Source organism: Cornus florida, unplaced genomic scaffold (assembly GCF_030987335.1).
Source record: "Cornus florida cultivar Cherokee Brave unplaced genomic scaffold, ASM3098733v1 CherokeeBrave_3.0.0_Hap2_Chr03, whole genome shotgun sequence".
Classification (NCBI taxonomy): Eukaryota; Viridiplantae; Streptophyta; class Magnoliopsida; order Cornales; family Cornaceae; genus Cornus; species Cornus florida.
The window spans coordinates 13,665,241-13,688,255 of NW_026775573.1; the positions used below are offsets into that span (position 1 = coordinate 13,665,241).

The following is a 23,015-nucleotide window of genomic DNA, read 5'->3' on the forward strand; positions in this document are numbered from 1 at the left end:
CCTACCTATTCTGGAATAAGTTGGACTAATTATAAAAGTTAAGTCCTACTTATATATATGTACATGAACCGGTATGGGACGGTGGCATATCAGGGATGGATTAGTTCAAAACACTAAGACCTACTTATTATGGGGATGGATTAGTTCAAAACACCAAGTCTTACCTATTCTGAAGTAAGGTGGATTAACTATAAAAATTAAGTGTTACTTATATATATGGCAGGTCAATAAACATTTGAATGTCATACCTTGAACGGACTTTTATATATATATCTTTATGGTACCATAATATGAGCTTGAGTCTCAAGATCATGGTTAGGGTATGTATATCGCCTAGGATGAATAACTGGACATAGTTGTTGTTCCCTGATAGGTTTAGATATACATGACCACGTTATGTGCGATTTGCATGTTACCTTCTATTCAGGCTAAGACTACACTATAGTCTAGTGAGCGTCTTATAGTGTGTATTTATATCTATATGGACTATTTTAGTTATTGCCGAGCTATCTAGGCTATATCTGCATATCGGGTTTCTGTATAAATTGTAATAGGATAGAACATGCATGTGGACCTGACCTACTCTTATTTTTCAGGTGTTCATCAGTTTCACTCTTATAGCTTAATCGTGCTGAGCAGATACTGTCATTCACTCCTCCAACTACGTAGGACTTCCGTTCTTATTTTAGTTTTGGATTTTGGTTCTGTGTTTTACTTTCATTTGGAATTATTAGGGTTCCACTAGATGGATTCCCGAGTTGTACGGATTGGAAAGTTTAAATTATATTAATTTATAATTTTGGAGGATTTTCGTATTTAGAATTATTTTCAGCTTATTATTTTATTCTTATTTCATTTTTGTATTCCTGCTTGTTTACATATTAATTGTTTGGTATCCCTCGAATTTGTGCTCGGACTTCACCCCTTTTTTTTTTTTTAAAGCTCAATCTTGGCACATCAAATAAAGATAAGAAGGGTCTAGACAGACTGGCTATAGAGAGGAAATGCGCAAAAGTGTTGAAGTCTCGGAGGTTGGCGGAGCTTGAAGGCCTGGGAAGGAGAATTGCCTATGCGATCCTACTTATTATAGTCTAATAGCCTTTGTTGGGGCATTTTCACCGAAAAAAACCTCTGAGAATAGGAATTGTTACCAAGTTTGACAGAAAGTCTCTTTATTCTTGCTCGCTTTCAGCTCAGTCTCATCACTTCGAACATGCTATGCCGATTGATGAACAAAAAGGAAAATGGATTGTGATAGGAAATGATAGTCCATCTCGGGAGCTCCTTTGTTTTTCTTTTGGTAGCCCACATATAAGTTGTGATCATTTTTTCAGTAGATCTAGCGAACTGCAAAGCATTGCTTTGAAGAAAGTCAGTCAGAAACGAAAAAGATGAACTTTTACTTGAAATCGGTATTTGCGCTACCACTAGAGTCAGCGAGGACATAAAAGAAACCAAAGACCTCCTATGTAATTCCCTTTTCTTTTCTTTTTTTTGCACTTTAGCCATGAATTAATTATCAACACACTAATGTTATGTTCGGTAGGAAAGAAAGATGAGCGGTGAAAGAAAAATAGGAAGGAAGGAACAAATTTCCTTCGTTTGGTGGTGATGATATAAGGAAATAAAGTATAATAAGAAGGATCTCATTCTTCATTCTTCACAAATTTTCATCCGTTTAAATATGGGCGGAAGATAGGAGAGAAATAAGTGAGCCTATTATATAAATTTTAAATTACTACGTCATCCTTCATAAATATTTAATAAATCCCATAAATAAAGTAAGGGATGAGTTTAATGGTAAAAACAACTTAAAAATTTATCTTTCCTTTTATTTTACCAATCAAATTAAATTATCATTTTTTTCATTCTTTTTCATCTAACCGAATAAAACAAAAAGAGGAAATACTTAGGGTGTGTTTGGTAGGGTTGATTTGGAGGGATAGGAAGAGAAAAGAAAAGAGAGGATAGTGTGAGGGTTTGTTTCGGTAGGTTAAGTGTAGGGATAGAGAGGGATAGGGAGAGATAGGGCTATCCCTCCCTATCACTTGTTGCCTTTCTTTTCCAATTCGATAAGATAAGGAGAGAAGTGATAGTGGAATAAGTTGTAAAGTCCTAATACCAAAAATGCCCTTTACAAATCAACATATTGAAATGTAATTTCATTCATGTCCCAATTATATATTATTCTTACTAGGGCAACAACCGATTAAGAAGTGAGAGGCGACGCTGCTTAAAACCGATTAACTTGAGAGGCGACGATGCTTCCTTCTCTTCTCCAGTTTCGGGCAAGGGCGACACTACTTTTTTCTCTTCTCCAGCTTCGGCCATCACCAAAAATCTTCCTCTAATCAGATCAGGTTAGTATTATTGCAATCAATTGATGCTTTTGAATCAATTTTTGGATTTGTTTTTCTTGTTAATTTTTAGTAAACCCTAGTTTTTAATTTCTTTGCACTTTCATCAAAGGAGTGAAGATGGTGATGATGTTAATAATAATGATGATGATAATTAAGGATTCTGACTATTGGACATTAATTGATCAATAAGAGACTAACTTAGTTTTAACTAAAAATGAGGGTTAGTAGGAAATAAAATGAACATGAATACTTCCTTGGAAATGGTATTTATAAAGTTCATCTGAATAGTGTTTTAGAAAACCTGTTACCTAAAAACCAAAAAAGAAGAAGAAAAACATAGAAAAATCGGTTTCAGAAAACGTAGTTTTTGCTTTTAAAGTTCATGAAAATTATTTTTTCAAAATTAACTCGTACTTGTCTTCTTTATTTTCTTTTTCTTTTTCTTCAAAAGTTCAAGCAAATGCCTGTACTCACAATATATTTACCTTATAGCGCAGAAACGACTCCCAGATTATCTAAGAGAAAAGTTCAAAATCCTTAGTCCTTTGATTTTTTAATTTATTTTTTTAACAATGATTAAGTTTTAATCATAACTACAATATATGCTCATAGCAACAATATTTCCTATATACTTTCCCCGGGGAAAAATATATAAATGAAACAAAATGCAGGTAAGAGTAATTATAGTAAAGACTAGAGAGAAAAATAGTGCCAAAATAAGTTAATGCATAGAGAGTGGTGATATGGGTTTCTATTATGGAATGCTTGATATATTTACCTTATAGCGCACAAACGACTCCCGGATTATCTAAGAGAAAAGTTCAAAATCCTTAGTCCCTTGATTTATTTATTTATTTATTTTAACAATGATTAAGTTTTTAATCATAGCTACAATATATGCTCATAGCAACAATATTTCCTATATACTTTCCCTGGGAAAAAATATATAAATGAAACAAAATGTAGGTAAGAGTAATTATAGTAAAGACTAGAGAGAAAAATAGTGCCAAAAAATAAGTTAATGCACAGAGAGTGGTGATATGGGTTTCTATTATGGAATGCTTGATATGGGTTTCTTTATTTATTTTTTTCACTACTGGTGTCTCTGTTATGTGGTGGAAGCATTTGGTGAGTTCCATTCTGGTGGCTATGCGGTTGTGTTCCTTCTACTGCTGTTGTTTGATGGGAAAAATGATGAGATTCTTGTAATTCCAAGTAAAAATAATACTTTTAATTCTGTTTATTTTGTACCAGTAGATGATGTATACATATCTTCTTCTGTTACTTCTTTTCCTGTTTTGCATACCGATGACAATATGTGGATATTATCTAGGAGCAGGAGACTTTGTCTTCTGTTCTATGCTAAGGGGATGTTTTAGTCATTATTATCATTTATCTGAGAAATTTCATGCTTTGAATTTAGCAGGGTTGAGTCTTTTGTATACATTAGTGACAGGTTGCTTTTAAAGTATATGGGACATACAGGAAAGACAATTTACCATCCAAACCATGCATTAGTGCACACATGATCTCGGGACCTCTAGGTTGGTTGATACCGAGTGAGACATTCCTAGTGGAGACGAGAACAGCAGGGTTTGCATTTGCTGTGAGCACCAACATGTTGTTCATTTTCCTCATTGCTCAGGCATTCTTGTCAATGTTATGCCATATGAAAGCTTTCATATTCTTCTTCTTCTCGGCTTGGATTTTCGTGATGAGGTTGTTTGTGGTGTTCCTATTGCTGGAAACAAAGGGTGTCCCTATCGATGTCATGAACGAGAGGGTGTGGAAGCAACATCCGGTGTGAAGAAAATTCATGAAGTGATGAGTTGGGGGTCGAGAATTCGAGGCATATGGCATTGCCTAGATAGAAATTTGCGCAGACACTCCCCTAATATAATTGTTTTTTGTTTAGCATTTTTAATTCTTTCTTTTTTCTTTCTTTCCATGGAAATGTTTGGGAGGTATTGTTCGAGAAGTATACTTGTACTGAATTAGCAGAATTATCTGTACCAGTTTGTTTTATTGGAAATGGAAAGAAAATTCAAGAATATAGATGGGCGACTAATTATATGCTTTTACTTTGTTGATTGAAGATTTTTAATAGTACAAGTAGTGCATTTCATGATTTGTTCTATGTGAAAGCAAGCAAACAACTCGGACAATTTCAAATTTATAAAGCTGAGTAATAAGAAAATTGATTTCTTATTGATAAATAATGATAATTTTCAGAATACTTATATCTAATATTTATGTATGTATAAAAATCCTAAAAACTACCCTTTTAAGAATGTCCAAAATAGTCTTAATTGCTAACTTTTAAGAATACCAAAAGTATTCTAATTGATTAGTTTACTTTCTGTGATACCCCTCGGATCTAAGACACGGGTCGATCAGGCCCAAGCCCAAACTCGAGGGAATATCAAACAATTAATATTTTAAAACGAACACAGATGACAAAAAGATTTAAAAAATAATTATTAAAGCTGAAAGAATTCTAAAATACATAATTCTCAAATAATAAAGATTAAATAATCCAACTCTCCTCAAAAACTTTCAAGAGTACAACTCGGAAATCCATCATGTGTACCTCTAAATAAAATCCCAACTGAAACTAAAACAATTGAAAATAAAATCCAAATCCAAAACATGGAGTGAAATCCTACGTCGTTAGTAGATTAAATGATCGTCTCTGCTCCGATGAACAAGTCCTAAGACTGGAACCGTCCGATACCTAAAAGATATAAGAGTGGCTCAGGCCCACGAACAAGTTCTAATTTAACTACAATCCATACAGTGACCCGATACGCAAATACACCCTAGATATCTAGTTCATACATATATATACCCACACTAAGGGACATTCACTGGACTATATAGGGGGGTTTCAACCTGAATAGAAGGTAACATGCAAAACGCACCTAAGTGGGCATGAGTACCTAAGCCTAACAGGGTATACCTCAACTTATCATAGCCAGCTATGCATTCACTGCATATACGCGCCCTAACTATCGACTCTGAGACTCAAGCTCATATTGTGGTACCATAATCATATATATAAAGTCCGTCCAAAACCAGAGTATGTCATTCAATTTTTTTTTGATCTAACATAAGACTCCTAATTCGGTTAACCACTCAACTTACTCAGTTGATCTGACTTAACCGCAAACAACAATAAATCTAGGTAGTCATTCAACTTATTCAGTCGATCTGACTTAACCGCGAACAACAATAAATCCAGGTAGTCATTCAACTTACTTAGTCGATTTGACTTAACCCCAAACAACAATTAATCCAGATAGTCACTCAATTTACTCAGTTGATCTGACTTAAATAAAATTAGGATTTAATATTTTACAATCATTTCCTTTAATCCAATAGGTTAGGTCTTAGCGTTTTGAGAGTATGCCACCGTCCCATACCGGTGCATACAATCCTCCATATCCATGTAAATTACAACACATAAATAATAATTTAACAATTTACAGTCCAAAACCATTATCCAACTAATTACAGAAGAGTATCTAATATTTCAGCAATTAAAACCCAAGCGTTAATCCATGCAATTGCAGAAAAGGTTTAATATTTCAATAATTAGAATCCATAGCATGCATAGATCAAAACAATAACTAAAGGACCCTATAATGCATTTAAAATAAGTTTTATAATATCCCATTAAATTGCTAAAATTAATCCAAGCAATTTATTTCCTTTCATCCGTTAACAGCATAAAAAGTGTATTAATTTTATATTGTTTGTCCCATTAACTTAGAGGTAAACTTTAATCAATTAAAGTTCTTTATAACACCTTAAATTAACTATTTAACCCCTATGTGAAGTCCCAGAATTAATCAAAACAGTTCAACCCTCAAACAGTCTCAATACAGTGCGTCAAAAAAACTTCAAAAAAAGAAAAATTGAGACAGCCTGCTCCATAACTTTGGGAGCAGGCTCTTTTATGCTTGGAGCCGGTTCCATGACTCTTGGAGCCGGCTCTATGAGTGTGGGAGCCGGCCCCCATTTCCATGGAGCCGGCTCTCTTCTTCTTTGAGAGCCTTCAATCCAGTTTTCTCCGTTTTTGACCGTTCTGCTTCGTTTTTGGCCGTTCTAACCCCTCTGTTCCTCTTTAATACTGAACCTAAGAGTCTTATATAATCCTAGTAGCATCCCAATGGTTTGTTTACAATAATTGAAAGCAATTACAGTGTTTACAACCATATCGATTTAACATGCTTAAAGAACAAAATTGAAACTCAGACATGCAAGAACTATAACTGAATTAATTCAACGCATACAGATCATCAATATAATATATAATAAACATGCGAATTCCAGTTAATGATCAATTTAATCCCTAGAGACTATCTAGGTGCACAGAACACAAGCTAACGGGAGAGAAGAAGAAAAGAACGTGACTGTGATTTCAATAATGAAATCTCGGCGTCGTCTCTAAGTTTCCGGCAATACTGAACACCGTCAAGCATTCTACTACTCCTGCTCTTCCCTTCTCCTTAGTCCGACCTTTAAGCCGCAGCCGAAACCTTCACCGAACGTGCTCTGTTTTCTCAAAATCTCTCTCTGTTTCTCTCTGTAACTTTAATATGTGAATAGGGTTTCTCCAACCCTTACTACAGACTATAACCATGTATTTATAGGCACAAATATAACCTAAGTCTAATGGTAATCCAAGACGGAAACCCTAATCTAAGTTAAACCCTAGTAGGCCCACAGAACAAAACCTACGTTAAATCTATGTCCGCTACCAATTAATAAAACTAAATTACCTAATTAAAACATTAAATTCACTTAAAGACAATAGAACAAAGAATGCAGTTAAACCAATTTCAAATTAAAATTAAAACATTTAATTCATTTAGCGAAAATAAAACAAAGAATACAATTAATTCCATTTAATTCAAGAAAGTCAAATATCAAATAATAAAATCAAATAATAAATGCAAATAAACAATTAAACAAACAAAATTAATAATGAAACAAATAAAAATGCAATAAAATAAATAATAAAATGCCGAGACTATCCTTTTAAAATTAGGGGTATTATACTTTCATTTTTACTTTTCATTCTAGAATTCATAGGATGTTGAAAACTTAGCGAGAATGTAAAGCTATACTTGGTGGAGTTGGCATCTTTTAGTTTAAACCCAACTCAATTGTGTGCATTTATTTCTGGTTATACTACTGCACTTGTAAGTGTGTTCAATTTTAACACTATTAAGGGACAGTTTTACGGGGTTTAGGTTGGCATACAATCACCAGAAGGGATCACAACTACACGGGGACTTTTAAGAAGATTTAACTAGAGTTTAAGTTAGAAAGATCTCACAAAGGGTTTTTAAGCAATTTCAAATCATTTTCAACTTCCAAACTTTGCTATGCTTTGTATTTTTTTAGATTCTTAGTCCTTTTTGTGCTTAGCTTAGCTCCTTACTTTGAATTTTCCTTTGCTTAACCTCCTTACTCAATTTCACCTAGCCAAATAAGAACAAACACAATAAGTAACCTAAAATAAAATAAAGAAAAGACACGATCAAAAGAGTAATAATCCCTAATTATTTCCAAAACACGGCGTTGCCAATTAAATCCCCGGCAATGGCGCCAAAAACTTGGGGTGTCGCCGTACCAACGCTTAAAGATGTGCAAAAGATAGTAAATGTGCAATGTAGCCAAGTTCTACATTTATAAATGTCACTACTACCATTAACTAAAAATATAGCAAAGGTGAGTAGGGATCGTCCCAAGGGATTAGAGGGCTACTAGTAATGGAAACAATGCTTAGGGTTAGTAAGTCGAGTGATCAAAGGTAGGTTGTTTGGTTGATTAAACTATAATTAAGATTAAACAAGATCAATATAAAACAAGTAATTAAAGGATAGAGAAAACAAGAGAAAAAGATCTTGGGATTTAGAGATCATCATTAAGCATCACCTTTCTCTACACCCAATTCATAATTAATGAGGGGAAGGCATATGTTGCAATAATAGTGAATGTGTGTGATTGTTTCAACAAGCATGGATGACCAATTAAGTGTATATTGTCTAAACAACACAATGAATAGCACAATACATCAAACTAAGCCATTAATCCTTCCTTTAAGTTCACAATCCAAACGCATCACATAATTAGAGAAATATACTACTTGCATTCATAAGTATGGAATATCAAACAATAAGCATGGATTGTCCTCCCATTTAACAACTAAGGTAACTACATCTAAGCTAATGACATGGAAATTAAACTAATTAGACTAAAGAAGAGGCACAATCCATCAAGAAATGAGTATGAACCATCAAATAAACCACAAGAACATTCTATTAAGCACTATGTCTTGACAATCTCTAAATCTATAGCATCAACACACATAGATATGCATCAACAACACAAGAGATAGAGATAAACACATGAACATCTATCCTATCATACATAGATATATGGATAGAATGAAATGATCAATTGGAAGAATTAAACCACACAAATCATTGAATAAACAAGATTTATGTATATAAATATGTCAAAACATGTATTACAACACAAATTCCCTCAAAAATACATAAATCAAGGTAAAGAAAGCATGCTTAGGGCTAACTCTAGCCCCAAGAGGATGTCTAGCCACTCACGAATGGTATCCTCCAACCCTCAAGGGCTATCTCTATGGTAGAAGTGCTTTTCTTCTTGAGGAAGATGCAAAACCTCTCAAGAATGTGTCTCTAGCTCCTCTTCTATTTTCTTCCTCTCTAGGACAATCTCTAATATTGTGTATTTTGTCTTGTGTATCTCCTTTTCATAAAAGTGGCTCATAATCCTTATATAGGTAACTCAAATGTCACACCCAATGGTCTAGGCTCGTACACAAGGGCTCCTCCAATGATTGCACAATGAGATAACTTTTAATGAGCTGGAAATATATATTTTTTCGGATTTGAGAGGATTCGATCGATCGAACCTGTGCTGTGATCGATCGAACATGGCTGAGATCTATCAAACTTTGGCTGGATCGATCCTCCTATGGCGGCGCCTTTTTGGATAAGGACAGATCTGAGATATTTTGGGGAAAGAGACAAAAGTGGTAGGTAGGGTGGTACAACATGATAAGATAGAATCTTTTCGATCGATCTGAGAATTGTTGGATCGATCGAACTTTGTGGGATCTTTGGATAAGGACAACAGAGCTTGGATCCATCTTGGAGAGTCTAGATCGATGAACTTTCGATTGATCGAAGTATTCTTGAGATCGATCGAACCTGGTGAATTTCCATACTTTGCTTCAATCTGCTTCCACTTTGCTCATTTATTCCATCCAGCTTGAGTTAGCTTCTTTGAAACTCTTATTTGGCTGAAATAGCTTATTTTTGGGATAACCACCTAAAAAGGGCAATAATACGAAATTAGTCTAAAACAAAAAAGTAATATAGATAAAGGTCCTAGAATACCTAAGCTTAAGGGGTTTAAATGCACACTTTTCAGCGCTCATCATTTAATAATTTCTTGAAATTATTTGCTGCTATAAGGCTGATTCTATTCGTACAAGTATTAATCATTTATTTATTTTTTTAAATATAATTGGCAGTTGACGACCAAAGAAACACATTTAATTACTTAATATGTAACATTTAATTTTATTGACCTGCAAGGGTAGGACACTAATTTGATCACTATCCTTTCTTTTCTTTTCTCTTCTCTATCTTATCCAAACAAGAATAATTATTTTTTATTTATTTATTTATTTATTTTTTCGCTCCTAGCCATCCAAACATGAATAGAAATTATTACTATATTTTCTTTTCTCTCCTAACTAATACTATCATTTCTTTTCTTTTATTTTCTCTTCTATTTATCCAAACACACCCTTAATCTCTTCTATAGAAAACTAATATTATCCTTTCCTTTCTTTTCTTTTCTCCCCCTATTTATCCAAACACACGCTTAGGGCCTGTTTAAGGGATGCTCCATCTTGTTCTATGCCCTTCCCTACAGTGCAAATGGACACTATTGAGGACACCAACTTGTTTGGTATGGGCTGTATTGTGTCCAACAGTGCTAGAACAATTTCTGTTTTTGGGCCAATTTTCGGAACAAAAAATTCATGTTCCAAAGTGTTCCCAAATTTCAGCCGGCCCACTATTCACTGTAGAAAGGAGAACAACAGCCCAAAGTGCAGGAATTCTGAGAACACATATTTAAGAATCGGTGGAACATTGCCCTAATTGTGAACTTGCCTCCATTTCTATTCTCGTTCTCAACTGTGAACTTGCCCTAATTTCTGAAAAAACACTTTGACTTGCCCCCTCTCTCTCTGCAACTGCAAGCTACAAAATCTACAAGAATCAGAAGTTCGAAACCCACCTCCATCTCTATTCTCGTTCTCAATTTTGAAGTTGCCCCCTCTCTCTGTGCAATTGCAAACTACAAAATCTAGCAGATTTGTGAACTTGCCCCCCCCTCTCTCTTTCAATAACTATCTCAACTCTGCGTTTTCCGGCGAACCCCACCTCTGTGTTTTCCGACAAACCCAAAGCTTCGGCGCGTAAATCTGTCACTCCGGCGAGCTCTTGTGCGCTCTCGTCTGCCGATTCCGACGAACCCCACATCTGCGTTTTTTTAACTGAATTTTTGTTTGATCCAAATTCTCATATCTCTTGCAATTTTTTCACCTGATATATATATATATATATATATATATATATATATATATATATATAATCTGAAATTTAAAATTTTTTTTATAGATAATATAATATATGACTTAAAATTATATAATATAATATATGATAAAATTTTTTTTTCTATATATATATATATATATCAAAATAGCTTGAATCCTCATTTTTTATATTTGTCTATCTGAAATTTAAAAAATTTAAATTTAAATGGAGAAAGAAAATAGTTGTGACTTATTATTAGATAATATAATATATGATTAAATTTGTTTTTCTATTTTTAGTAAAAAGGTACTGAAGAAGCAAATTTTTTATTTACAGGTTTTTATTGGTAATTTTTTAATAAAAAAAACCAACACTCGTACTAATTTCATGCAATGAAATTTATTGGTAATATTTACAGGTTTTTATTGGTAATTTTTTAACAAAGCAAACCCAACAATTTTTTTTGGTAACTTATAATTTTGGAATTTCTCACTTAAAAAAAAAATATATTTCATAAATTTTTTTTTAGTGATTTTGGTTACACTTTTACTCTTCCAAACATGTTTTGTTTTAATATTTCTTAGAACAATATACATTACCAAACATGTTCTATCATGTTTTTGTTCCAAAATTTTCAGAGCAAATTTGGAACACCAAACATGTTTTGTTTTCATTTCAAAACATCACACTATAAAATACTTGTTCTGTTCTAAACTAGAGCAATAGACTACATCACACTACACTTACCAAACGGGCCCTTAATCTTTACGTAGAAATGTCTCAATCATCCTTTTATTTTTTCCTTTCCATTCATTTTTTTTATTCCCTACCGAACGGAGCATAATGGACGGAGTGCTTACGTTTGAAGTTGGATGAAATGGCGTAAAAATTACAGTAATAAATAAACCTTCGATTGATTTCAGAACCTCAAAACCCTAAAATCAGGGGATTTTCTTTCCATTTTCATTCATGGGCTTTATCAGAAGTTCAAAACCCTGAGCAAAACTCAACAAGATGTCAATGCAATTCTCATCTCTTTCACTACCCGTTTCGGAAACTTACGTCGTACGACCCATCTCGTTCTGTCCAAGCGGCCGAAAAATCATCCTCTCGGCCACAGCAGTTCGCTGCTTCCCGGTAACTATTGCTTTGTTAACTTCTCTGTTTGGTTGCCGAGAAAGCTGAAAAAAAGTACAATGGAGTTTGAATTTTAAATTTTATGATCGATGCTGTTTTGATTCTAAATTGTTGCAAATAGTCGTTTATGTAAAATCTCTAGTTTTTATGCTCTTTTTCTACAATTTATCGTGAATTAAACGCTGAATCATGTTCTAAGTTTTTCGATGGTCCAATCATGTTTGATTTGTTGATCTATTTTTTTATTTTTTTATTTTTAATAAGTGATTTGTTGATCTATTTTATTGCAAAACGTTGGTTATTGACTAGTGAATCTAAGCACCAGATGTTTGAATTGGAGGTTTTTGATGTTGATGTTGTATTGTTGTTGTTGTTTTATTTTTATTTATTCAACTTTGAAATGATAGAATTGAGGCTTTTGATGATTGCCTTAATAGAATTAAGACTGTATTTAACATTTTGTGATTGAGCATTAGTGATCCTGTTGCTATACACATTGAAAATATTTTTGTGAGACTTTCATTTGTTTTTTAAATTCAGTTTGACCGTTCTTTCATTAGATACAGTTTGAAAAATGGATTATAATACACATTCAAGCAGTTTTACTATAAAGTTTAAATTTTCTGTTATTGATGTGTTCATATTTTCAATTATGAAAAAAAAAAGATGTGTTCATATTTTCACACATATCAAACCAAGATGAACAATTTTTTTTTTTTTACTGGACTTGCTTTCATCTTTATAATATTTACATCTTTTAGATTTTTTTTTTTAAAAAAATTTTTGTTTTCCTTTTTGTTTTGATACTAGTGGATGGCATGCGAAATTTGCATGTGAGTTATAAACTTTAGAGTTATTTAAAACTAAGTATATTATTATCTTAGCACCAACTTTGAAACATATTGGAAAAAGTAGCTTTGCTCTGTTTCTTCCACATTATATGATTTACACATTCTCTACTTTTTGAACATTGTGAGTAGAACCATTAATTGTTTTAATCAGCCAATGTGGCAAGTAAACTATTATAGTTAATTGAAAAACTTCTGAGTTCTCATAATTTATATTGTGGATTATCAATATTGGGTGGTCATGATACTCTCTATGTACCTTACTGTTTGGTGTATGTAGGTTGCATCAAGCCATTTACCTTTGGCAATAGATGGCAGCCATGAGCTCAGTGGAAGTGCCTCCCAGTTCTGTCGTAGATTTCATGGCTTGAAACTTCAGATATTTAAAATTCTAAATGTTAGGCATCCCAATAGAAAACGTGAACAGGGAAATGAGTTTAAAAGTCTACATATTCAAGATAAAGATAATTCGACAGAGCATGTGGAAAAATCTGAAGGTCAAGATTCTGAAGGAGCACAAATGTTCCATTTGCCAAATGGTTAGTAATATTCTCTTTCTTCTTCTCCCTGTACGCATTTATACTTGCATATATATATGTGTGTGTGTGTGTGTCATTATATTTTTATTTTGATGCTGAGAAGAGGGAGGAAAAAAATAGATTAATATAACGTAAAATTGAATTGGTTTTCTTATAATTGGGTACCCAAGGAAAAAGTTTAAAAGCATTAGAACTTGATGAAATTACTTGGTTTTATTGAGTTTTTAATCCTGCTTCATCTTTTCTTCTTTCTTCTGGAAACTACAAAAAATATAAAACAGCCATATTAAGATCTAGTGTATTTCTAATCTATGAAACATCTTATTTGTGATTTGTATTTTCTTTCAAATTTAACAATAAAATTCTGAAACTTCTCATAATTTATGTGGCTTAAGATACAGACTCCAATGAAGGACCGAAGAAGACGGCTTTACAGCCTGGAGAAAGTTCTTTACTAAATTTTCAACCTGATGTTTCCACTGGCGTAGCCACATCCATAGAATCTCCTTCATCCTTCCCAAGAACTGAAGAGGTAATGCAGACAAGTTCCCAGACTGAACTAAGTTCTGTACCTAATTCTAAACCTGGTATTTCCACGAGAGGAGTTACTGCCATGGAATTTCCACCTTCGCCTCAAACTCACTCCTTCAATAATGATGACAAGGGTGGTCGACCACCCTCTCTTTGCATAGCTGTCATTGGAGCTACTGGTGAACTGGCGAGGAGTAAGATTTTTCCTGCACTATTTGCTCTGTATTACAGTGGCTTTCTTCCTGAGGTAGAACTACTTCAATAATTTAATTGCAGTAGTTTTTTTTTTTTTTTTTTTCCTTCCAGTTGAGCTTACTTTCTTAACTTGTATGAAATATTAACTGGTATTTCTAAATATGTCATTCACTATTGTCATTTTCAATTTTCTTTTATATATGTCTCATTTCTATGATCATTATGTTGAATATTGAGTGTATCTTGGACTCCTTTGCTGTATCCTTATATGTTACCGCTGCTGCTGGTGCTGTTGTTTTTTTGTTTTTGTTTTTTTCTCCTGAAGAGGGCGTTTGAGCCAGTAAAGTTTGTCATTTACTTGAAAATTTGATTTTATTATGTTTGAGTGATCCTTAAAATGAATAACTTGTAACCGAACAATATCATAGGTTATTCTGTGAAGGTGGTTTGATAATTTACAAATAAGAGTATTGGTTGGTTGAACAGAAATCCAAAAATAGAACTCCACTTAATCTTCTAGGACAGCTATGCTCCCTACTCTAGTTGGCCACTATGTCCACGTCTTATTACTTTAAACTCATATTGAATTTCAAGCCTCTCTCCAGAAACTCAAAAGATTATCTGCATGAATCATGAGTAAATTTAGTCTAGAGATGACTGGTAAATCAAAATTTGGGCTTTGAGATGCAAAATGTAAGAAAAAATATAAGGGGATGAAAAATACTAAGAAAAACAAGGTTTTATAGTTTTGGGTTGAGGCAATTAACATGATTTTGATGTTGAAATAGAATTAGATACTTTATGAATTGGATCGACAATTTGTTTTGCCAACAATATATTGTAAAATTTCCAGCCTCACTTTTGCTTTAATGGCTGCAGAATGTTGGTATTTTTGGTTATTCGAGAAAGAATTTGAAGGATGAAGATCTCAGATCCATGATAGCATCAACTTTAACTTGCCGCATTGATCATCAGTACGGTCCTCGTTTCAGATAATCTTGAATTATTCTTTTATGTTTCCTCATAAACAAATTTCTTATTTAAACCCTTCAACTTATTAATTTCCAGAAGAAAATTGTGGCATGCATCAAAATTCTGTAGGTTGCTTACTTTCCATTTGGCTTGCGGAGCAGATTAAAACTTGTAGCTGATAGATTTTGCAAGAGTCTATAATTTTGTGCATTTAATCATTTCATTAAAAACTTTCAACAGAAAGAGATTGCCCTCTTTCAACTTTCTGAAAAAGATAAAAATAATCAGTAGCATTGTGGATGGCTTGCATAACTCCTGGCTTGTCCTTATATTTTGTGGGTGGAAGTGTTTTACTTTACTATAACATTGAAGTGCATACAGCCAGAAGCCAATTAGCTAATTAGTTGAGATTCAAGTGCAACAGCAAACTACGTCTTCAATCTATTTTTTGTCTTTTAACACAAATCCTTATTGGATTTTTGGTGTATACAGAGTGGCGCACACACACACATGCATAATTGCATATATAGTAGTTTTATATTAAATGTTCAATTTTTATTAACCAATAATAGAAAATATTACTCTGCTGAAGGCAAAATTGTGAGGACAAACTGGATGCTTTTCTTAGTAGAACATACTATCTGAACGGAGGTCATGACAACATGGAAGGGATGTCAAAGCTCCATACCCGGATGGAGCAGATTGAGGTAATCTTAGAGTAAAAGAGATCAGGTCAATAGTTTGGAGAACCACCTGATGCTCGATCAGCCTCTAATAAGTCCTAATTGTACAGTTTGGAGGCTTTTGGTAATTGATTCTTTAACAGCTTGCTTACCTCAGGGGCAATCTGAAGCAAACAGAATATTTTACCTTTCTGTGCCACAAGAAGCACTTCTAGATGTTGCATCCTCTCTTGCTGATAATGCTCAAACACAGAAGGGCTGGAATCGTGTAATAATTGAGAAACCCTTTGGTTTTCATTCACTGTCTTCTCACCAGTTGACTCAATCTCTTCTTTCCAAGTTCCAGGAGAAACAATTGTATAGGTGGGAATGCACATTACATGTACATTGTATACACACACACAAAAAATTATCCACAATTTATTAAAAATTGATTTGACACAAAAAATCCTGTTCATAAAAAATACGATTTAAAATAATTTTTTTCTTCAGGATAGATCATCTTTTGGGAAGGAACATTATTGAAAACCTCACTGTTCTAAGGTTCTCCAATCTAGTTTTTCAGCCACTATGGAAACGAACACACATACGCAATGTGCAGGTATGTTTCCTTTTGAGAATTGAGCCCAACATTTGGCTCTAAAGACTATATCTGAAATTTTTGCTATTTGCAGATCATCTTTTCAGAAGAGGGTATGACACATGGAAGGTAATCATAGTAGTGGTATTCATTCAGTGGAGGAAATGCATCATGTACAAACGAATCAATTTAGTACACTCCTAATTATCTTATATTGGTTTTCACAGGTATTTTGATGATTATGGAATAATCCGCGATATAGTACACAGTCATATACTCCAAACAGTCGCATTACTTGCTATGGAGCCACCTATAAGTCTTGATGGTGAAGATATTCGAAATGAAAAGGTGTGGACCTTTCTTTCGCAATGAACACGTAGTATACCAATACGAATGTATCTAGTAGTGTTGACATTTGACAAGAAACTTCTTCTCAGGTCAAGGTTTTGAGATCAATCAGGAAATTGGAACTCAGTGATGCCATTATTGGCCAGTATAAAAGTAGCTCTGAAGATAAGGTTGATGCTTATTCGAACGGTCTTAACCCCACATTCTTTGCTGCTGTTTTGTTTATTGACAATGCACGCTGGGATGGTGTGCCTTTTCTGATCAAAACTGGCATGGGACTCGTCAAAGACAGGTAGGTTTTATTACTATTGTATGAATGTCGGTAATGTTATTAGATCCTACTGCATGACTGCTCAAAGTATCAGATTTCAGTACACGACTGAAAGTTTGGGTTGATCCTTTTTTCTTTTTACTGACACTTCGATATTAAAATTAGTCCATTGGCAATTTGATCCCCAAAATCTTGATTTTGCCTGCAAAGAATGTTGCATCTTGACTTCACTAAAATGAATTTTTTGGTCATGGGATCTATATCTGGAGTTCACTAGTGATTTGAATTCTCTGGATTGGGATATTTTGCCCATAGGGAAGTTATTATTTAGCATGATTTGTTTTTTCTTACACGAAAGTTTTTGATGATCATGATAAATTAAATTATGGTTTGGGAGATGTCTGAAAGTGGATGATTGAACACACTCGAATCATAATGCTTTGATTAAGTTTGAGCGACTTACTTTGGTGCTTCTTAGTTAAATCTTTTAATATGGAGATTTAGGTGGTTAAACACACAAGTCTTTATCTTCAGATATAATGGGTAGGAAGAAGTTAGGGTGAGAGCGCCCTCATGATGGTATACTCAGGATGTTTCTTTTTTCTATTTTATTTTTCTTTATTTATTTTTTGGGAGGGGGATCCACTTGCATTATGCTTATTACTAGATAATTACTGTCTGTATATATTAACTTTATAAATTTGGTTTATGTTTGTATTAGGCTTGCATTATAGAATTTCTTCACCCATATTAACTTTATTACGTAGAGTGGAGATACGTATACAGTTTCATCATGTTCCTGGAAACATATATCGTGATCGCATAGGGCACAACATTGATCTTGCCACTAATGAGCTGATTTTACGTGACGTTCCCAATGAAGCAATCCTACTCAAGGTTAACAATAAAATTCCAGGATTAGGCTTGGTGTTGGATGCTTCAGAACTGAATTTGCTATACAAGGATAAGTAAGCTGTTTATTGCTGTGAAACTTTTGCTCCTTGTGCACATTTCCACATTTATCTCAAGACCTCATTTCCATTGTGTTAATACTTTAGGTATAATGTGGAAGTACCTGATTCATATGAGCAGCTGCTTCTTGATGTCATTGACGGAGACAACCATCTATTTATGAGAAGCGATGAGGTTACTGCTGCATGGAATATTTTGTCTCCGGTTTTGGATGAGATAGACAAGAACAATATAGCACCGGAACTGTACGAGCTGGGGGGTAGAGGTCCAGTTGAAGCCTTCTATCTCTGGGCAAAACACGGGGTTCGATGGGTAGAAGACTAGCAAAACTCACAGATTTTTGTGTTCTAATCTTCACCATGGTGACGAAAAACAACTGGAACGGTCTTCCCAACATCATGCTAAATAGATGAGTGAGAAAGTGCCTTTCCTGGTAACGTTTGGTGGGGTTTATTCTGATGATCTATTGTGCTAAATGTTCATGTTCCACATACACAGATTTTCTAGGTGGTAGAAAGATTACATAATCCCCACTTTAATACGAAGAATATATGTATTGCGCCTGACAAAGGGAACTCTTGAGCTGAACTGATCCTGAAATCTGAACAGGTATGTTAGGTACTTTATTTTGATATATACTCTCCTTCAACAAATACTCCATCCATCTCAAAATAAGTGTTCCTTTTTTATAATCTAATTTTTAAAGAGAATGTTTTTTATTATTTTTTATTGTATTAACAGTGAGTGAATTACCAAATTTACCCTAATAGGGTCCAGTGATGTCAGATGTGAAAGTTTATTTTTATAGATTTAAAGTTAGAAGATTAAATTGGTAATATTATAAAAAATAAATAAATAGATAAATAACACATTGACTTTTCAAAGGGGCACACTTATTTTGGGATTTATTTTATTTTATTTTATTTTTTTAATGTTTGTAAAAAAGAGTGCTAAATCAATTGCTCAAGTAAATTGCTCTAAATTGCTTAAGCGTTGGTGTGTCAGCGTGTGGTTATTTGTGCTTTCGATTTGGATTTTTCTTGCTTATGGTTTGAATCGGATGCCAAAATTGTTGTGGATGGGGTGTTATGTGATAAGACTTGTCCGTCGGCAATTGCTTCTCTATGTTTTGACATTAATAGGGACTTGAGGCGATTTTCATCTCTTAAGTTGACTTGTGTGTGGCTAGTGTAATCGGGTGGCTCATGCTTTGGCAGTTTTGTCGCGGCCTGGGCTTGTGTCAGATCAGTTGTTGTTTTCTCTTCCTCCTTCCGTTGTCCCTTTTGCGGTGGCGGATGTTGGGTTTTAGTTGGTTGTGGTAGTTTTTGCTTCCTTTGTTGTGGTTGTCTTTGCCTTGGAAAAAAAAAAAAAAATTAATAAATAAATAAATTGCTCTAAATCCCGAAAATCCAGGAGGGGAAAAAAAGAAAAGAAATATCAGAATAAAAACCTTGCAATTTTAGACAGATCTGTTTTGGATGTACATTAGTGTCACATCAACACGAGACTACCAATTAAGCCATTGAATACATGGTCTTGACCAATCACCATAAATATATGTATGTATGTATGCATGTATGATATAGAAGGAAAAAGGGAAAACTTGGGTGTGTTGTTGTGATTGGTAGGACCATGTTGTCTCAGATTATTTAAAGAATTTTCGGTCATTCAGGGAGGAAGGTGTATTAGTCTTCACTTTTTAGGTGATGCATTTCTTTCTTTTGTTAAAAACTTAAAATGAAAGGAATGAGAGATTTTTTATATTTTTTTTTACTAGTATACCCTCATTATATAGATTGATACACAATAATTTTGACAGAAAATATTGTCAATTTATTCCTTCTTTCTTTCCTTGGGTTCACTTCCAAAGGAGTAAAAATTTGTGGGACAAGAATGATGGCCCATTTTTCTTTTCTCCTCTTTACTTCCCTTGTTGTTTTCTTCCTTTCCACCATTTTTTATACCAAACAATTTACTTTAAAATTTGTGGGACAAGAAGGAAGAAAATTTACTCATCTTTTTTTTTTTTTTTTTTTAATCTTTCCTTTGCCCTTTCTTACCAAACAATTTACACCTTTTTTTTTTTTTTGTCAAAAGTGCAAAAAAATATTTGAATTATCACCAAACGTGAAAATTATCCCCCTAAATTATCTAGGGTTGTAAATCGAATGCTCAATCTATTCCAACGTTGCAAAAATGACCTTCCCGATCACTGGATCACATTTTTCGACGTTGTTCATTCACGGGTAGGTATATTTTTAAATAATGTCTAAATTATCCTTTTGAATGACTATTATACCTTTGACAAAAGTGCAAAAAACCCTCTGAACCATCAAGAATGTGAAAAATAACCCCTGAACTATCTCGGGTTGCAAATCTAATCATGAACTATACAACTTATTTTTTTTTTTTATTATTTCAAATTATTATTATTATTATTATTATTATTATTAGTACCACTACTATTATTATTATTATTAAAACTATTTTTTATTTGATAATTTATGTATTTATTATTATACTACTACTACTATTAGTTATTATTATTATTATTATTATTATTATTTTTTAATAATTTATGAGCTTGCAAAAATTATTTATAGGTATATGGATCCATGAAATAACTAATCAATCAATTTATTTTTGTTATTGTTGGGAAGAAATCCGCACGGCTTGGTACGACACCGTTTGCTGCAAAACTAAGATGATTAAGTCAGTGACCAGTGTGGTGCCGGTCGAAGACACTCTGATGATCAAGTTAATAGGGGTTTAGAGAGAAAATAAAATCGTTGTTAAGTGGGAGTTTTTCTCATACTTTCTTTAATGGCTTGATGCCTTATTTATGGTTATCGATTGGAATTAAGTTGGTTCAATTGATGTTAATGGTTGAGATTTACTTTATCATCCGATTTCATTTATCCTGTAAATATAATGATAGCATGTTTGACGAGAAAAAGTGGTAGGTTATTTTTTTCCCATCAGTTATTATTTTACATTATTATTATTATTACTACTACTAGTATTATTATTATTATTAGTTATTATTCTTTTTATTGTTAATTCGCAGGCATAAAATGATTTACATATCTTGCAACTAAGCAATATATTTTTGTTATGACCTATTTGGTATTATGGATATTTTACATTTCTTGATATTATACAATTTTTATATAAATTAATAAGTGGGTTTTTTTTTTTTTTTTTTTTTTAAATAGTAATTTTGACCCTCTGGACTAGATTGGACGCTAAAAAAATGTGGTCCGATATCAAGAGGGTTCTTTTTACAAGGTTGACATAGATGAGGGTTCTAGTTCAGAGGGTATTTTTCACTCTATAGTTCATAAGTATTTTTTTCACTTTTGCCCACTGTTTTCAGAACTTGTATCCTTATCAATTTTAAATTTAAAGTCTGAATTCGAATTGAAATTCAAATGCGATAGAAGTTTGGCTGGGATTTGGCATTAAATTCAATATCCACTTGGATCGATCATTATATCCATGTGATCCCATCCAAAGAAGAAAGAGGAGTCAGACGACTCGTGAGGGATGATGGGTTCGTAATAGGGAATTGGGGAAAAACGCGTGGGGACGTGATGACGTACGAAAGCATTCCCATCAACATGAGCAAAGACGTCACATATATATACATATACTGTATCTATATATCAATGTCAGGTAGAGAGTATGGGCTCTGTCACATAGAGTTGGTGGGGAAACGTTAGGTTACGGGCCATATTACCCTAAACATGCAGATTCTTCTGCCACCCACCCATCGAATCAATTTTTGGAAAATGATAAACAACCTTTTTTGTTATCCTGGTGTGAAATCTTCCACAAAAACACGGCAACAGTACTGAAATTTTAATCCTGTGATACATATATATATATATATATTTGTATTTTTCTGTTTCTATCGATGCACTAAAAACCTTCCCCGTTTGAAGAGGAGATATTATAATTTGTGTAGAATATTTGATAGGATTTTGTTACCAATTAATGTGAAAAAAGTTACACTTATTTCACATTATTAATTAAAATTACACAAAAAAAAATAATTATATGATTATCTATAGAAAGTAATGATAAAAAATTACATAAACCAATTGAAATTATCCGAATTTCATATTTCAAATAAGTTGAAAATATTTGAAGAGAAAATTGAAATTAGGACGTCACCATACGTGCTTGGGTGTGTCCGCGCACCTTCGGGAAACCGTGACTCTTCCTCTCTCTCACTCTCTGTATATAAAGCAGTCTCAACTGCAAGTAGTTCACCAGTCAACAAGCAAACATTATGGTACTCTTCTTTCTCTCTCTAACCTTTTGCGTTTCTTTGGTGCATTACATATAAGTTATATAACAATTTGTTTTGTTTTTGTTTTTGATTTTGAAAGGTTATGTAAAACAATATTGTGTAGTATGGATGGGGAAAGAAGGAAGAGAAAGGTGGAGGATGAAGAAGACGAGGAGGAGAAGATGGAGAAGTTTTTTGCTCTGATCAGAAATATCCGAGAGGTGCGTTACCGAATGACCACCGGCGGCGGAGACACCACGAAGAAGGCAGCCGCAGCGGAGGAGAAGAGGGTTGCCGTTTGGAAGCCGGCGTTCATACCGGAGGATTTCATGGAGGATTTTGGTGATCTGTCTAAAGGTGGTAAGGCAGCAACCGTAGCAATGACGGCTGCAGGTCCTTCTAAGAAGAGTGAAGATGAAAATAAAGTAGAAGATAAAGGAGGTGGCGGCGGCGGCGGTGATGGCGGTGGTGGCAGCGGCTTAGACCTCAACCTTTCTCTCTAATGTTTTTAATTAGTTTTGTTACTGACCATCATTGAGGCTGTACTGGTCCATTACAGATTTATAAATTCAAAATGACTAATTTCTGAATTTAATATGAAATAGGGATCTATCTCCTTGATCAT

At 33.6% G+C, this 23,015-nt stretch overlaps 2 protein-coding genes across 3 annotated transcripts; both read left to right on the top strand.

The window, feature by feature from the left end:
* Positions 1-11,851: 11,851 nt before the first annotated feature.
* Positions 11,852-18,730, top strand: LOC132299554 (inactive glucose-6-phosphate 1-dehydrogenase 4, chloroplastic). 2 transcript variants are annotated; one of them, XM_059796255.1, is made up of 12 exons: positions 11,852-12,157; positions 13,286-13,544; positions 13,940-14,322; positions 15,150-15,244; positions 15,835-15,949; positions 16,083-16,288; positions 16,418-16,526; positions 16,600-16,634; positions 16,733-16,853; positions 16,943-17,145; positions 17,892-18,092; positions 18,183-18,730. In XM_059796255.1, exons 1-12 carry the CDS (start codon positions 12,035-12,037, stop codon positions 18,418-18,420), a joined length of 2,088 nt encoding a protein of 695 aa, XP_059652238.1. In that variant the 5' UTR covers positions 11,852-12,034; the 3' UTR covers positions 18,421-18,730. The 2 variants fall into 2 exon arrangements, with proteins under 2 accessions (XP_059652238.1, XP_059652239.1); XM_059796256.1 differs by having other exon boundaries at positions 13,946-14,322.
* Positions 18,731-19,035: 305 nt separating this feature from the next.
* On the top strand, positions 19,036-23,015 carry LOC132299555 (uncharacterized). Its single transcript, XM_059796257.1, has 2 exons — positions 19,036-22,393; positions 22,491-23,015. The coding sequence occupies exons 1-2, from the start codon at positions 22,176-22,178 to the stop codon at positions 22,891-22,893; spliced, it is 621 nt and encodes a 206-aa protein (XP_059652240.1). The 5' UTR covers positions 19,036-22,175; the 3' UTR covers positions 22,894-23,015.

Coding starts and splice junctions, on each gene's coding strand:
- LOC132299554 (XM_059796255.1), top strand. CDS start 12,035: ATGTCAATGCAATTCTCATCTCTTTCACTACCCGTTTCGGAAACTTAC. Junction 15,245..15,834: donor ACTTGCCGCATTGATCATCA/GTACGGTCCTCG, acceptor ACTCTGCTGAAG/GCAAAATTGTGAGGACAAAC. Junction 18,093..18,182: donor AATTTGCTATACAAGGATAA/GTAAGCTGTTTA, acceptor TTAATACTTTAG/GTATAATGTGGAAGTACCTG.
- LOC132299555 (XM_059796257.1), top strand. CDS start 22,176: ATGATAAAAAATTACATAAACCAATTGAAATTATCCGAATTTCATATT. Junction 22,394..22,490: donor GTCAACAAGCAAACATTATG/GTACTCTTCTTT, acceptor TGATTTTGAAAG/GTTATGTAAAACAATATTGT.